Below are 16,947 nucleotides of genomic sequence, written 5' to 3'. Positions count from 1 at the left end.
CATTTTAGAGAATAACCTGGCTGGGAATATCCTTCACTCGTCCTACTGAACCGGGCCAGGAGGGAGCCAACAGCAAAATATTCCTGGTGCCAGAAGGAGCAAGAGTGAGCACAACTTTGTAGCCATATAATGACTTAAAAAACAAAACTAAACTTGGCTGACAACAGGGACCCGAATCTCTGAAGAGATAACCATTAGATTGGACTACAAAATCGTAGTTTGTCTATTATATAAAATAGCTATTAGGGCACTCTCTTCAGAAAAGGGAGATAGGGGTTTCAGTTTCCTCATGCTGAAGAGTGTCTATAGCCTAGATCTCCAACAACCTGATCAAGTGCTCTAAGCCACTGTTGTGCAAAAAGGTATATACAACCTCTACTACAATCTAAGCTTTGTATTCAACTCAGAGCAGCTATGACATTGAACTCAAGGGTGTCAGTTCAGCTTTGACGCATCTTTTGCATATGTCTCTGGATCTTGAGGCAACTGAGGTACTTGAAGTCTAGGAGTGAGTCAAAACAAAGTTCAGGAGTGATTTCTGAAAAGGGTCAGGAATTCAGACATAACCCTGTGCCTGCTATTTCTTACCGCTAACTTCCTGGTATCTTAGGCTCTAGATCAACCTTGATCAAGGTACCCCTTGGAAAATGTCAGCTTTTAGTTGTCATTCATGTTTTGACTACAGAAAAATAATAAGAAACATTTTTCTGTTGTAAAGTACTCAGAAAGATCACAACAGGTCATATTGTTTTTAACACTATGGATTCCTATTTGAAATCTCTGGGTTTATCTTGTGAATCAAGGCTGCTTGCAAAAGTTAGAAAAAAATATGCTTTACTGAAAGAAGCAGCACATTACTTCAACCTGGCTCCACAACATCTGTATAGACTGGGTGCTCCAGCAGGGCTTTTTAGTGCTATTATCTAATAGCTGATTCAATCAGCTATTAGATAAAAGCACCAAAAAATCCCCACTAAAGTACCCCATCCAAGCAGATGTTTGGCAAGCTGGATCCAACTAATGCACTGCCTCTTCTGGGCATGTGCTGGGCTTGGTGCAGGAGCATGTGGAGTTTAAAATGTCATTTTGTGGGGGGGGCGGGGTTTAACGTCTGCAAGCAGCCCATGTTGCCAACATTGCACAACATCCTGTGGCACTCTTAAAAGTATTTTAAGGCACCCCAAAATTCTGTGGCATCCTGGCTGATCAACTGCTGGAGGCAACCAGTTCTTCCCGTTCACTGTACAGGGATTCTACATGATTGTGTCCATCTGGATCACGCTCCTAGGGCAAAACACCCATGTTTAAGGGATTACAAAGTCTAACTGGAGGTGCCTATGAGAACAATTTGAAACTTGCACTAATGTAGCTAATAATATGTATATAAGAAAAGAGGATCATACACTGAAGGAGAAGTTTGGACATGACCTAACTTCCAGCTCAAAGGGACAACTGAGGTCACTCTATCCTGTGTTCCTTTATGTGGAAATCTAGAGGAATTCATGCCCTAGGTGTGGCCTCAAAATATACTGCTAGCCAAACGAATACAAAGCAAGTTCATGGAGAATACATTTACTAAGAGCAGACAAGTACTCAAAGAAGACAGACCTTCATATAGTCTACCAGAAAGTGAAATAACAAATTAGAGATGATAAACTCAAATCAGTCTCGTGCATGTGGACAGTAAATACCCAAAGGCCCCAACTGCTTTACCGCTTATTGCTGATCTTCATCTCCTTGACAATGGCTTTAATCTTCTCTCCTGAGGTACTAAATGTTATTTTTTCCAACAACTGGAAATCTTCTGTATAGAATTCATTTTCATCTAAAGGGCCCAAGATCTTAAAAGAAAAAAAATCTACATTACTATCAGCTCTGAATTTCTAAATGTTTTTTCTTTAAGCAAAAATATGCAATCATTTTAATAATGCCTGCTATGAAAAACTCTATTCCATGTATCTGTGGATGTTATCATTTATGGAGTATCCATATTCTGAAAATTCCAGTATCTAAAAATTTCTATAAATTAAACTGAGTTGTGGTATACAAAATTCTGTCTCTGGTAATATCTATATCATAAAGATATAACAACTTCAGCAAGTTCATTGTACCCTACATGTGAACTACTGTAACATATTTAAATGCAAACCTGTTGATCAAATACTTATATGCCAGAAAAAATAATGTAAAAATATACCAATGAATTCCACAATATATGTACATAAAATCATGATTATAAATACATTATACAAAGAAAATAATGAAATGTCAGTTATCTCATCACAGCAGTAGGCAAAGTAAATGGACAAGAATATTTTCAGAAGATTAGTTAGCAGTGGAGGGCCCCAACCAAAAGCAACTGAAGTCAGTGGGAACTTCTTTATTTATCTCAATAAGCTTTGTCTGAAACTTGAATGCATTATAGCAATGTTTAAAGAAATACTAAAAAAGCATGCAAGACAAAAATAAACAAATAAATAAATGTCAGGTCTCTTCAAAATGTATGGGAGTTCTGCCATTAATTCCAATGAGATTATTTTGGGTCTTAATATTTTTATTCTTAAATGAAACATCAACAAGAATAAATAACTAAAGAAGAGAAAAAGAATTATGAAAAATGAAATATGACCCAAATGACCTGACCAATAAGGGCCCTGTTACATGGCTGCACTTTCAGCTTCTCAAATGCTTATTGGTATTAGGGCTCAAGTTTGGAGCAATTACACCTTAAGGCTAAAAACCTGCTTGGACTGCCCCCCACCTACACAACTGTGACTTGTCTCTAGAGGGCTGTTAAGAAGGGGCCTGAAAAGGAGCTACAGCTGTGAGTTACCACTAGAGGGCTGGTGAGCCAGGGCAGGCTTCTATCACTGCTCTAGGTCAGGGGGTGTGAGAGATGGGTGGTGGAGGGGAGAGTGGTAACAGGAATCTGGAGGGTGGACAGTTAATGGGATGGGGGTGGGTAATGAAATGGGAAGTGGACACGAAAGAAGGTTGGGGGAAGGGAGGTGAAATGAAGGAAGTCAGCCACTAAAGGATAAAATAAAAAGAAGTTACAAAAAAAAGAGGGAAGTTGTGACAGAACACCCTTTAGGGTGTCTGTCACTTCAAGGTTTGGAGTAGGGAGCTGCCAGGTCGCTAATGAGAGTGACCGTTTTAGAGAGCGGCCTTTTGGGGAGAGCTCTGTTATAAGAGCAGAGCATTTTGAGATCAGCAAGCTGGGAGTAACATCACCCAGTGAAGCTCTTGCTCCAGGAATATCTCAGAGGTAAGGGTGAGGCTATGGGGAAGAAGGAGACCTCATTGGTCCTGGGCATGACCTAAAAGTGCACCCTGCTGGGATAGGGAGGCCTGGTGGGACTGCCTGTGGCAAGGCGGCCCCACTTAAATACCAGAACTGATCACCTCCCCAGGGTAAGGGGGGTCGGGGCACCTCAACCCCAGCCCCTGCTTTTGGGTGTGTCACTAGGAGAGTGGGGGGGGGGGGGAAGCATGCTTTGTGAAGCACCTGAGCCTGTAGGGGTGCAAGAGCCCTGGTCCTGAGAGTGACAGGGTGGAGCAGTGGGGCCAGTTAAGCTTAGGGATGAGCAGTTGAGTCCCAAGAGGATGTTCAACCCTGGGCCCCAGTAGGAGGGGCGGTGTGTTTGCCCAAGGGAGTGGGAGTAAGGAATGGCCTGGTGAGGGGCTAGGGCTGAGAGAGCCTGGAGTGGGGTGATTCAGCGGTCACCACTCAGATGAGGGTCAAAGCGAACCCAAAAGGCTGGGCCAGCACTGGCTGAAGAGAGTAAGCAAAGGAATCGGCAGTCACTGCCCAGATGAGGATCATGGAAGAGGCCCAAAAGGCTGGGCCAGGGCTGTCTAAAGTATAAATGGACAAGCTTGAGGATCTTTCTGGAGTAGGGTAGTGGGAGTGTGGTCTGGATAGGCACTGTGTGAGAGGCCATTGTGAGAGGGGGGCAGTAAGAGAGAGGCCAAAGTACGGCGGTATGTGAGTGGCCTTACAAGGGGCTATCTTCGACCCAGCTGTAAGCTGGAGCTGTTTATGTTTACAGCATGACATCAGTGAGGCATGGGACACGTGTAGGGATGGTAGGAGTGTGTACTGATCTCCCATGGTCATCTTGGTGCACAAAGGGCAGCCTTCCACATATTTGACTCATAATCATTTATCAACAAGGTGTGGTAGACGAGCAAGGCAGGCAGGTTGCCCAGAGGCAAGAGTGGGGCCATAATAGCATCAGGCCTGGAAGCTACCTTTGTCACAGAAGTAAATTAAAGGAGGTCTCATGTTTTAATGAATTGGGATTTGGGACAGGGGTGTGGAAGGTGCTGGGTGTGAAAGGAAGGCTGGGAGGTGGGAGCAGGCAGAGAAGGCACTTTTTGGGGGAGCTACTGTCCCAGCCTTGGAAAGAAAGCCCCAGCTCATAAGGACCCAATCCGGGCCCCTACTTTGCTCCCCACCACGCTTAGATCCAACTCCTGGACCTGTCTGTGCCCTATAGCCTGGCTAGCTGGCATGTGCTCTGCAGGCTGTTTGAATGAGGTTGCAGCCCTCCCACCCCAGGAGCAGGAGGGGTAGTTGGCTTGGTGTCAGAGAGTTCAGAGGGTGTAAAGTTTGTCCACATAAAACAGGAAGGTGGGGGAGGGGATATTGCATCCTAGGATGCTGGAGGACTGCAACTTAGGTGGCTCACATCTGGGGAGTGGCCACATATTAATGAAACACAAACTGGGATCAGAGATAATTGCGGTGGCATAACTTTAAGCTGCCTAAAGTGTGGTTAAAACTAGTTTCAGGTGTTAATGTGTGGAAAATCAAAGGGTTAAGAGCTCAAGAAGCCACTTAAAATTAATGTGTAAAAAGGTCCTATGTCTAATCCTTTAATATTTGTAACTAAATAAAGTTTTGGTTGGTTTTTATTCCTGCTGACACTTTAGAGCTGAGCCAGTTATGAACGACTAGGCTATATCCCTTTTAGCCATGAGCAGGTATTACATTTGTGCCAGGAGGAAAGCTTTTCTTCCAGCACAAAAAGGGAGTGTACAGTGGTTCAACAGAGAGGGAGGAAAGGAGAGCACTTGTTCCCTGCTCGAGGGCGAGCTGGCAGGAAGGCCTGTAAGGACCCTGTAATGAAAAATGTCCTTCCTTTTCCCAGCAACCAGCTGACTGACAGTTGTGAGGGAAATATTCTGGGCTAGAAACCCTCTTGATACAGGTTCCCACTGTGGGAGAAGGCCCCCACCTGACCTCCCTCTGTGGATTCACTTCTCCAGGTCAGCCCAAAGTACTGTGGGGGAGGCAGCATGTTGTGCCAGAGTGATACAGCTCAGGGAGCCCTGCTACCATGCTCCTGCTTCTCCCTGTACTGTCATTCAGTCCCACGCACTGCCAATCAGTCAGTTCAGAGCACTGCCTGGGGAGGCTGGCTGCCAAGCTGGCCCACTGGAGTGCAAGAAACAGGGGTTATTCTCTTAAGGCACAAACCACAAAGGTTCCCACCGCAGAAGAATGGTCCCCTATCACACTAATTAGCTGATGGGCAGGATGGTCAAGGGGCTAGAACCCTCTCTGAGCCTATCTCTTGCAATTGCTGTTTTTCAGCAGCTGCCAACTTTCATTTGACAGCTTCCCTACTTCCCAGACAAAGGAGAGGGCAGGTTATCAATTAATGGGCTCCCCTAAGTAGTCCTCTAGTGTCCCTTGGCTGAAGAGCTCATCTGTTTAGGCCAGGGGTCTGTATTTCATGGAAATTCCAGCTCCCAAGCTATTTTTCTCTTAAATTCTTAGAGCTAGAATGAATGCTTGGCCATGGCATTTGACTATGCATCAGCAGATTTTCTGCGCTAACTCCAATTCTAGGCCTGAATTCTTCCCTGTACAAATCTGTTAAAGACCCAAGAGATTTTTGTTCTTTTTAACAAAAGTTGTGCCATTACGTTTAAATATATACATATTAAATAACTTCTTAGTCACTAATGAAAACCATTTGCACTAAATACAAGTTTCTTCCTACTGCTTTGGGAAATACTTAGAGATGCAAAAAACGTTAAAGCATTGTATTGTCCTGAAGGTTTAAATTTCTTCAGAAAAAATATGGCTTTTGAGCAAAACCCTTCAGTAATTACCCACTGAGAGTCAATTTCAAAATTTGTTAATATTGGATTGCAATGTGTAAAACAACTGGGTTAATTTTAAACAATCCTCACTTATGAATTTTGAGGAGCAGTTTCACTCAGAAAAATGACTTGGTAAAATGTATCTCTCGATGTATCATAGAAATTTGACATATTCTTACCAAACTTGAGGGATACTGTCTTTGTTTAACTGAAGACAAAATTTGACTTCTGTAATTTACAGTCAAACTTTTCAAGCATGGAGCTGAAGGTTGAATTTGGCTCACAACTTGTTCTAATTATGATATAAGATGCAGGGAAAACTGTAGATTTATTGTCTGTTTCTTGGTTTTTATAGGGTGAGCAACTAGGAAAAAATCCTTTTATCTAAAAACCATGAATATTTTAAGAGATATTAAAATAACTGAGAGATTAACATAAAACTTCACAGTGCCATTTTTACTGTAAAATTGCAATTTGAAAAATAAGTAAACTTTGCCTTGTACCATGTTTAAAAGTCAGATCTTCCCTGAAAAATGACTAAAATCACATCTTTGTACTTAATATTTCAAACCTCCTTATGTGTTTGAGTATCATATCTGCTTACTTAAATGAGAAAAACCTAATTTGAATTATTATATGGTATTTATTCCCACTAGCACAAGAAAGCTAAGTTATAAAGCATTTTGCTTATATCACTATGCTTTTACTTATTTGGACCTGTACCATGATGAAGATAAAAGAGTGCACAAAAATAGCTAAGAGTATAAGTTAATTGTAGGATTACACAGGTGCAGTTGAGAACCTAACACAAGATGTAGAAGATATATTTCTGATGGAAGTACATGAGAAGAAAAGTACCCAGCTGGAGTTTAGGAATTTAAATGTGGTTTGTAGAGAGAGATATAAATTGTAGTTGTAAACTGACAACATCAGATGATGGATGTAATCAAGAGAAACCTACAAAGTCATTTTTACAACTGCACTTCAGACTACAATCACACTTTAGCAAAAGCCATTCTTGACTTTAAACTGTAATGCCACATACTTTAATTTTGAAAAAGAAAGTGCAGCATTTTCTATAATACATGAACATTTTTTCAGGATAATATAATGAATAAGGAATACTTTTGTAGGTATATGCATTTCTCTCAAACAGTAGAGAGAAGCTTGAATGCGATGTATTGGTTTTTAGAAAAGATTTTCTTGTTACATGCATTATAATTTATCACACTAATTGTATAAAAATACAGACAATTTCAGGATGAAAATATATTCTAAAATATTATTAGTTATGCTTCAAACATTAAACTATAATGTTTGGATTGAATGCTTAGGAATCAGATCCTAAGGTAGCTGTGATTTTTATGTTCAAGAATGCTATTCTTAGCTGATAGTTCACAGAACTGAGCTGAACTCGAAATTACTTTTCTGTTCCAAGCACAATTTTTGGAACTAAGATGTTTTGCTCATTCTCCAGCCATGAAGGAAAAAAAATACAGTCAATATCAAGCTTTTCGAACCAGTACATAAGTACACACATACATATATTCAAAGTCAAAACTTAAAAAAAATAAAGTTGACTTCACTTTAACACCATTTAAAAATACAGGCACTTAGCACTTACTCTACACACACAGTGATCATAAACATACTTTGCATTTTGACATGTACTCTGGGAGACATGGAGGGGCACTTTAATTAGTGAGTGCTTATAATTAAAAGTGCCTGAGCATCATGTGTATCAGCATCCCCCATGCTGAAAAATGGCAGCAGGGCGCTTTGAACTGAAGTTCATCGAACAAGCTTTAGTTCAAAGTGCTCTGCTATTTCTGTGCTCCAGCAGACAAAGTTGAGTCTACTCCAATGCGCTGAATTTCCAGCACATTGGAGCCGTCTCCCTGCATGTGTATAGGAGCCCATTATTTTTACCAAGCATAAAGATGCGTCTTACCAGTAACTATAATTTGAGAGATTGTTCTGAAGAGTCACTTGCTCAAAGTGCCATAAAGAACTAGAACTAGAACTTTCTAGATAGTTGTTCCCATTGGGGTTGACATGAGGACCCCTTTATGGTTCTAAACATTTAAGGTCCAAGACCATATACAGCCTCTGCTGGACCTCACAGTTCCAGGACAAACTGTTGAAAAGGGCCAGGCACCAAATAAAAAGCATGATTATGCAAAAGCATGCCTCAAGGAGCCAATTCATAATCTCTCTTTCCATCTTCAAGATTCTCTGAAGATCTCTATTCAACAGAAAAGGGTAAAGTGTAAAACCCAGAGGGATGATGGGCTTAGGATTTCCCAGTTTAATAACAACTGCAAAATTGCTTTGCAAATCTGGTATTAAAATCAAGATGTGCGGTACATGTTGAGTACAGGCTCCTCTAGTTGTTCAGGTAAAGATGAAATGGGATCTGATGCGTGATCCACAGAATTTCACTTTCTGTCATGCCACACGTACCTGGCAGGAGGTGTCACTATGGGATTGCACATCATTTCACATCATGGCTTACTGCTGGTGCTGGGGGAGCCCAGGATCATAATCCTGGGCTCCCCCTGCACTGGCAAGCAGAAAGCTTCTGAGGTTAATGAAACTCTTAGCTGCAGGAGCACATGATGTGCCCCTGTGGCTGGAGACCCAGATCAGCTGATGAGGCTCCCAGCCACTGGGGTGCACCTGGCCACACATTCAATTAATGGTGTAATAGGAACCAGCCACAAAGTTATTACTTTTTGTAGAATAACTTTGTGACTTATTCCCTGTGCATGATAAAATAGTTTGATACACCCAAGTTTAAATGTTTAGCTTCCTTTTAAGTAGTGTGAGGTTTGGGAAAAGAAAACTGATACATAGATCATCTAGCTGAGATGAAAATTAGATAGGCATTTCAGGTAAGGCCTTGATGTCACCTGCCCTTATACAGTACTTATAGTTCTACCATAAGGCTGTGGTTCTCTTATTTTCTAATATAAAGGCTATAGTTTCTAAAAAGGTGGTCATCATAAATAGATGGTTTAAAGAACAAGCTGTGATGGGTTCAAAGGGAAGTCCATTCAATCCTGATAATATAATAATGTTTTGGGAGGGTGGAGATTCTCTGATTGATGGGAAGCCCTAAATTATTTTCAAGATATGGACAGATAAAGGTCAACTTGTCTTTACAAGAAAGATGTTTCATTTCCAGATGTTTGGCGACTGGCACTGGGAAGAGTCCAAGGGAGAGAATGCTATATTGGTAATGAGACTTTCCCCCTGGGAACTTGAAGTATTTCTTGTGGGCTGTATGGCTTGCAATATGGAAACAGGTATCTTGTTATTAATAATATTCACCTATTATTGATGAGATTCAGCCACCCCTTGCCACTCATTTTCACAGACTTGAGCTAATCTCTGGATCCTTCACTGCACCTAGATTTTAGGTTGTAGCAGTGGCTTGGAGCACCTTTCACCCGCTCCATCTGGTGAGAAGGCTATGATCCTTTCTTTCAATGGATCTGGCCATCAGCATCCATGTTTTCATAATCTTGACACTAGACTAATATGATGCACTCTATGTGGGGCTGCCAGTGAGGATGGTCTAGAACCAGTGCAGAACATGGCAAACCATCTTCAGTGGGTCACTAGCTCCATTGCTCCAGAGTCTGCGTTGGCTTTAAATATGCTTTCTAGGCACAATTCAAGGTTCTGGTTTTGAACTCCAAAGTCCTAAACAGTCTAAGCCCTATATACTAACAGACTTTTTCCCTTATGTTCCATCATGATCACTCAAGTCAGCCAAGAACATCCTTCCAGTATTACCTGTGCACCAAGTTCATTTGGTGAAAACAAATGGAGGGTTGTTCACGATAGTCACTCCTCCTCTCTAACTCCCTCTCCTTTGTGGTCTGTGACAGACTGACCCTGGACATCTTCTAGAAGCATTCCAAAACCTTTTATTTGAGTTGGCCTTTAGCGGGGAGGGTTAAGTTTTGGGGCATTGTCTGGGGAATTTGTTCTAATACATATCATGTTAATATTTTGTATTTATAATTTAACTGGTTTAATACATTTTCCTCCCTCTCTTGGGAGGGGGCAAATAAATCAAATACATACATACATTCATTATTTTCTAAACATAGAGAAAAAAAGATATGTGAGTAAACCCCCAAAGCTGGAAATCTGTATACATTTATTTCACAGCCCCACATTGCAGAAAGGAATCCACGTTCAATGTGCAAAGGTAAAGGCTGAGAGCACCTGTACCATAATGGTAGATGTCAGGGTCATCAGCACCAGGTACACGAATGTTAGTATTGTGAGGTAACACTAGCAAAGTACAAAGCACTATTTTACTCAGAGATTTAGTTTTCCCAACGTATCAGAGGGATGCAATTGAAAGTTACTGTCTGACTGAGTAGCACAAAGCTATCTATGCCCCATTTTATGAGACACCACGAAAGATGACATAGGCATGTACTCGTTCTTGGACCAATTTTCCATCACGTCCCTTTCAGATGAATGGACAGAAAAAGACACTGCCACTTTTTTTTTTCCTTTTGAACGAGTGAGCCCAAGAGCTCACCGTTGAACTGCAGCTTAAAGGAGTACTCAGAGATGAAGCCCACCTAAACTTTGGTAAATCATGCGCTCTTGTGGTTCTCACTGTGTACTTTAGAAGAAATATTTTAAAGAGAACCTCTCTGGCTACCTGCATCTCTTTAGAAAAGATACAACAGTCTGAACCCTTTCTGTGGATATGTACCTCTTCCAGACAAATAGGTATCTTGAATGATCATCATTAAGCTGCACCATAACAGGAACAAATTTTGAATCCTAGGGACTATTAGTACTAGGAAGTCCTAAACACCAACAAACTTATTGTTTATTTTAAGTAGTCAGAAGGCACTAAAACAATCAGAAAAACTACAATACTTAACACTATCTACACTACGGGTGGGCAAAATATGGCCCATGGGCTGAAGCTCGCCTGCCAAGAGATTTTGTCTGGCTCATAGCAAGTCCCTCAGCCTTGCAAGTCCAGGTGTGTGTGGCTGGTCCGGCTGCCCCTGGGCACACAGTGGCGCTGGGGTGGTACAGTGACCAGACTCGCTTTTTGGCAAGCCTCTGTTGCAGGAGCTTCTTCTTGCTGCTGCTGCCTGTCTTTGTTGCCACTGCTGGACCCACTGCTGCCAATCTCCATGACTGTCACTGTCTGAGCACCCCAGTCCCTCTGCTCCAAACCCACCACTGAGGGCAGCAGATGGAATGGGTGGGTGAGGTCTCCATGGCGACCAACCCAGGACCCACATGGGCAGGATGCACAGCCAGGTGGGTGGAATGGGACCATTCATGGGTGGGAGTAGCAATCTGGCAGCAGGAAAAGTGGGCAGGGCTGGGATTTTGTGGTAGTGACAGCACTGAGCCAGGGCCTGAGGCAGAGCCATGATCTCCTTCCCACACACCACTGTGATGGGCGCTGGTTCTGTGGCAGTGACATGTGGGGAGTGGATCATGGCTCTGCCCAGACCCAGGCCTCAGCCCTGACCCCAGCCCCGGCCCTGGCCCCAGCCCTGCGCTGTTACCATCCCAAAATCCCAATCCCAGTTTGGCCCTGGCTCTGCCCATTCATCCCACTTCCAGATGCTGCTCCCTGCCTACCTGTGGCCCCATCCCATCTGCCTGTCTGAGTGTGAAACCCACACAGGTCCCTACTGGTCTTCATGGAGACCCTGGGATTGTCAGGTGGTGACAGTGTGAGGCTGAAGCTCAGGCCCAGGGCCAAGCTGTGACCTGCTCCCTGCATGCCCCTGCCCATGGAACCAGCGCCCATTGTAGGGGCATCCAAGGAGTGGATCGTGGCTTTGTTCCAGTCCCCAGCCCCATGTTGCCATCACCCCATGATCCCAATCCCAGCCCCAGCCTTGGCCCTGCCCATCCCGCTCCCAGATGCTGCTTCCTGCCGGCCAGCATCCCTATCCTATCTGCTCTGCCAAGCTCGACAGAGCTATTCAGAGAATTTTGGTAGCTGTTGCGGGGGCATGCTGACCCAGTATGGCAGTTCATGGCAACTCACCAAAACTCCCTAAGTGGCCCTCTGGTGGAAATAACCGCCCGCCCCTGATCAGCGCCATTATACACATCTACTTGTTTGTCTGTCTGTCTATGTGAGGGGTATACAAAAATGATTCAAGTGACACGGCGAATGAAAGAAGTAGACCCTTCCTTTTTTCCAGCAGACGCTGCTGATAACAAGAAAATGAGAGACACGTGGGCCCACTTTGACTTTTATGTCTTCAGGGGGATATAAAATGGGGTACATACATAGAATGGACATACTCCAGAGAACATTCCCAGTTAGAAGAACGGGATCTTGTGTACATTTCAAAATTAAGGACAGAAGGCTGAAAGTTGGAACTGATTTTAGGAAGATCTCTGTCTTATTTAATAATGCGGCTGCCTCTTGCTTGTTTGCTGGGATTGCTAATGCTGAAATTGGTATCTCTTCTGAACCAACAAGGACAGGGTATCTTTATATTGTGTCTGGTGGCAGAAACCCAGACAGAAAGCAAAGGACTTTGTAGTACAGGTAGTTAAAATCCCACTGGCTAAGATGATGCCTTGACTATTTTGTTTCTTTTCTCAAAGAGTTTCTTTCTGGAAATTGCATGTCCTTAAGTATATTATGGCTGTAACTAAAATTAATCTTACCACTACCGATAATCATAAGGAAAAGCATACATTTTCTCCATACTAGATAAATTGAAGAGAGTGAGACTGCATTACACTTTTAATAGAAATTCAAAAGAGAAGAGTCATACATAGAGAAAATGAAGTATTTCTTTACTTACTCTCCCATTGCTTACAACAGCCATTTGTCCAGGAAGCAGTTTAAGAACCTCTTGACAGAACATCTGGTGGGTTTTAATTACATTCACTCCTAAAGTGTTGTATTTTTTCTCAAAAATATTGTCATCTATTCCCTAAAGCAGAAGTAAAATTTAAGATAGCCTGATGCAACAAAAATGAAATACAATTATAGGCAGCAGAGATTTTTTTTCAAAGTGTGTTTATCAAAATAAAATAATAGCGTCAAACTTCAACCCAACCATATGACCACTTGTCTTGAGCCACAGTCACCCATGCACCTAATCTGTAGTTTTCTCCCCTTGAATACCAATGCAAAAGGTGAGAAATACTGAGCCTGAGATAGACACTTGTTTTCTATGGCTCAGCACATTCTCACATAAGGAATTATACTATCTTATTCTAAGGAAGTCTACTGTTCTGTTAAAATACTTGCACTCTTCTCCACTCTTTAGGGGAAAAACATATTAAGTCACATTAAAAACTAGTAATTCTTAAAATGTTCGCTCAAAAGACCTTGACTCAAATGTGGATTTGGGTAAACAGCATGTGGTAATTCAAAGTTTAAACTCTGATTCTGCTGAGTTTACAATAATAGTATTTCCTACTAGACATAATTAATTTGGTGAGTAGAACTCTACTGAAAAAAATTAATTAGAAATATACAGATTAAGCAGGGGTTTTAGACCAAATAAAATTAAACTAGCTTGATAACATTAATTATAAAAATAACTAGACTAATTTATTTTTATATTCCTTAGAGATACAATTTTATTAAAAGTATGTAAACTCTAGAATATATGTATTCCCATGAATGTTTGACATTTTTAAAAAACTACTTAGATCAGATTATTGTATGTCACTATACTGTATTAAATATATTGGTATCTATAGGTAAAAAGAAGTCCATATTTTTCATTCCAAAGTTCCTGTTTGTTTGCTAAGGAAAATTTTATATTAAAATTTGTTTTGTTGTCTTCCTTAAAATTAAAACTGCCATAACCTCCCATGGCAATATCTCCTCCAGTTGGCACACCTCCAAGAATCTTCTCTACTCCAATATATACTGAATTCCTAAATAAGAAAGTGACATATCTTCAATCCATCTTCATATCACTTTGCTAGCATACCCTTCCAAGCTCCGTCAACAAGACATACATATCAACCCAAATCTTCACATCTACAGCTGCCAAACCCTCCTAAATACTTTATAGGACAACACCTGCCAACTACATTTTTCTACTGCCAGCTCATAAAGTCTACCTTATGTTCTTAATTGGGAAAATGGATTATGAAGGTGAAAAATAACACTGCTCATTAATGAAACATCTCTGTACTGTCCCAAATAATTTTCTTATTGGTATTTAAAATAACAATCAACATCTCTTTGCCTGAAATTGTCCTATAGTTTCCAATTGTTACTCAGTAATTTAGATCAGCCATACAAATGAGTTTTCATTCTAAACTGATGACTATATTTCAAATCAACAGCATATTCATATATACTTATTTTCCCTGAGTTAGGTCTGTTTCCACAGAAACAGACAATTTAAAATGGTAGCTAGAAACTAACTACCTGAAGCTCTTATTAATTTTAGTTGTTTCTCTTCTTTAAGATTAGCACTGATAGTGGGGGAGTCCAGGAGAGACTCCTTTTATTTTAAAGAAACCTTACTGAGAGCTAAGGAACAAACCTTCCCAATGCACAGGAAGACTAGCAAGTATGGCAGAAGACCAGCTTGGCTTAGCAGGGAACTCTTCAGTAATCTAAATCACAAAAAGGAAGCTTACTAGAAGAGGAAACTTGGACAAACGACTACGAGGAGTATAAGAGTACTGCTCAAGCATGCAGGGATGAAATTAGAAAGGCTACAGTGCAACTGGATTATCAGCTAGCAAGGGACATGAAGAGTAACAAGAAGGGTTTCTACACATATGTCAGCAACAACAGGAAGATCAGTAAAAGTGGGGTCTCTAGTGAGTCCCTAGTGAATGGGGAGGCAACTTAGTGAGAGATGATGTGGAAAAGGCTGAAGCACTCAATGACTTTTTTACCTCACAGGCAAGGTCAGCTCCCAGACTACTGCACTTGGCAGCACAGCTTGGGGAGGAGATGAGCAGCCAACTGTGGTGAAAGAGCAGGTTAGGGACTATTTACAACAAGTAAATGGACATGTACAACAAGTTTCTGGGGGTGACAAGATGCACCTGAGAGTGTTGAGGGAGTTGGCCAATGTGACTGCAGAGCTGCTGCCTACTATCTTTGAAAACTCATGGTGATTGGGAGAGGGCCCACACAATTGGAAAAGACAAATATAATGCCCATCTCTAAGAAAGGGAAAGAGGAAAATCTGAGGAGCTACAGACTGGTCAGCCTCACTTCAGTCCCTAGGAAAATCATGGAGCTGGTCCTCAGGGTATTCATTTCTAAGCACTTGGAGGAGAAGAATGTGATTAGGAAGAATCAGCATGGATTCACCAAGGACAAGTCATGCCTGACCAACCTGATTCCCTTCTAGGACAAGATGGCTGGCTCTGTGGATGTGGGGAAAGCAGTGGATGTGGTATACCTTGACTTTAGCAAGGTTTTTGATACAGTCTCCCAAGACATTCTTACACGCAAACTAAAGAAGTATGGGTTGAATTAATGGACTGTAAGGTAGACAGAAAACTGGCTGGATCATTGGGTTCAAAGGGTAGTAAATCAATACCTTGATGTCTAGTTGGCAGTCAGTATCAAGTGGAGTGTCCTAATGGTTAGTTCTGTTGAGTATCTTCATCAATGATCTGGAAGATGGGATGAAGTGGACCCTCAGCAAGTTTGCAAATGATGCCAACCTCAGAGAGTAGTAGATACACTGTAGGGTGGGACTAGGATTCAGAGATACCTCAAAATATTGGAGTATTGGGCTAAAAGAAATCACTCGAGCTTCAGTAAGGACAAGTGCAAAGTCCTGCACTGAAGACAAAACAATCCCATGCACTGGTACAGGCAGGGGTCTGACTGGCTAAGCAGCAGCTTTGCAGAAAAGGACCTGGGAGATGCAATGTTTGAGAAGCTGAATATGAACCAAAAGTATAAGCATGTTGCAAAGAAGACCAACAGCATCCCGGACTCCATTACTAGGACTGTTGCCAGCAGATCAAGGGAAGTGATTATTCCCCTCTATTTGGCACTGGTGAGGCCACACCTGGAGTTCTGTGTCCAGTTTTGGGTCCCCCACTACAGAAAGGATGTGGACAAATTGGAAAGAGTTCACCAGATAGAAAAAAAAAGTGGCTACAGGGCTGAAGCAAATTACTTATGTGGAGAAGCTGAGGGAATTGGGCTTATTTAGTCTGAAGAAGAGAAGACTGAGGGGGGATTTAATAACAGCCTTTAACTAACATAGGAGTGTTTACAAAAGGGATGCTCAGTGGTGGCAGATGATAGAACAAGGAACAATGGTCTCAAGTTGCAGTAAAGGACATTTCGGCTAGATATTAGGGGAAAAAAATTCTCACAAAGAGGAGGATAAAGTACTGGAACAGGCTTCCCAGAAATGTTGTGGAATCTCCATCCTTTGAGGTTTTTAAGTCCCGAGTAGAGAAAGCCTTGGTTGGGAGGATCTACTTGAGGATGGTCCCACTTTGAGCAGGTGGTTGGACTAGATGACCTCCTGAGGTCCCTTCCAACTCTAATTTTCTATGATTCTATTCAATACACTTAAAACATCACATTAAAAGCTGAAGCTTAGTAACTTTTAGACTAAACTGCTAATCTCACCAGTTGTTAGTTATAAATCCAGCATTCAAAGAAGTTCAAATTAAGAAATGGTTTTACAAAATAATCAACAGTAAGTAAAGCAATCTGTTTCTCAGTGACTTAACACCTACAGTGGCAAGCAAATTGCTATTATTACAATTGTTGTTTAGAGCGTGCAGAAACACAAATAATAAATATTCCTGTTTTTAATAGCAGTTTTTTCAAAGTACTAAAAGCTA

General features: G+C 41.7%; 1 protein-coding gene across 5 annotated transcripts in view; it reads right to left on the bottom strand.

Annotated features, from left to right (window-relative positions):
- Positions 1–16,947, bottom strand: part of UGGT2 (UDP-glucose glycoprotein glucosyltransferase 2) — a 226,081-nt gene that overhangs the window by 85,822 nt on the left and 123,312 nt on the right. For all 5 annotated transcript variants that reach the window (XR_002090063.2, XM_019486946.2, XM_019486945.2 and 2 more), the window contains 2 exons: positions 12,948–13,079; positions 1,714–1,841 (listed from right to left, as the gene is read on the bottom strand). Coding sequence is in view for 4 of the 5 variants with exons in the window: in XM_019486946.2 (XP_019342491.1) it covers positions 1,714–1,841; positions 12,948–13,079 (260 nt within the window). In the remaining variant the exon portion in view is untranslated. The remainder of the gene's footprint in view (positions 1–1,713; positions 1,842–12,947; positions 13,080–16,947) is intronic.

The sequence above is a fragment of the Alligator mississippiensis genome, chromosome 1 (assembly GCF_030867095.1).
Source record: "Alligator mississippiensis isolate rAllMis1 chromosome 1, rAllMis1, whole genome shotgun sequence".
Lineage (NCBI taxonomy): Eukaryota > Metazoa > Chordata > Crocodylia > Alligatoridae > Alligator > Alligator mississippiensis.
This window is presented reverse-complemented; position numbering and strand designations above follow the sequence as displayed.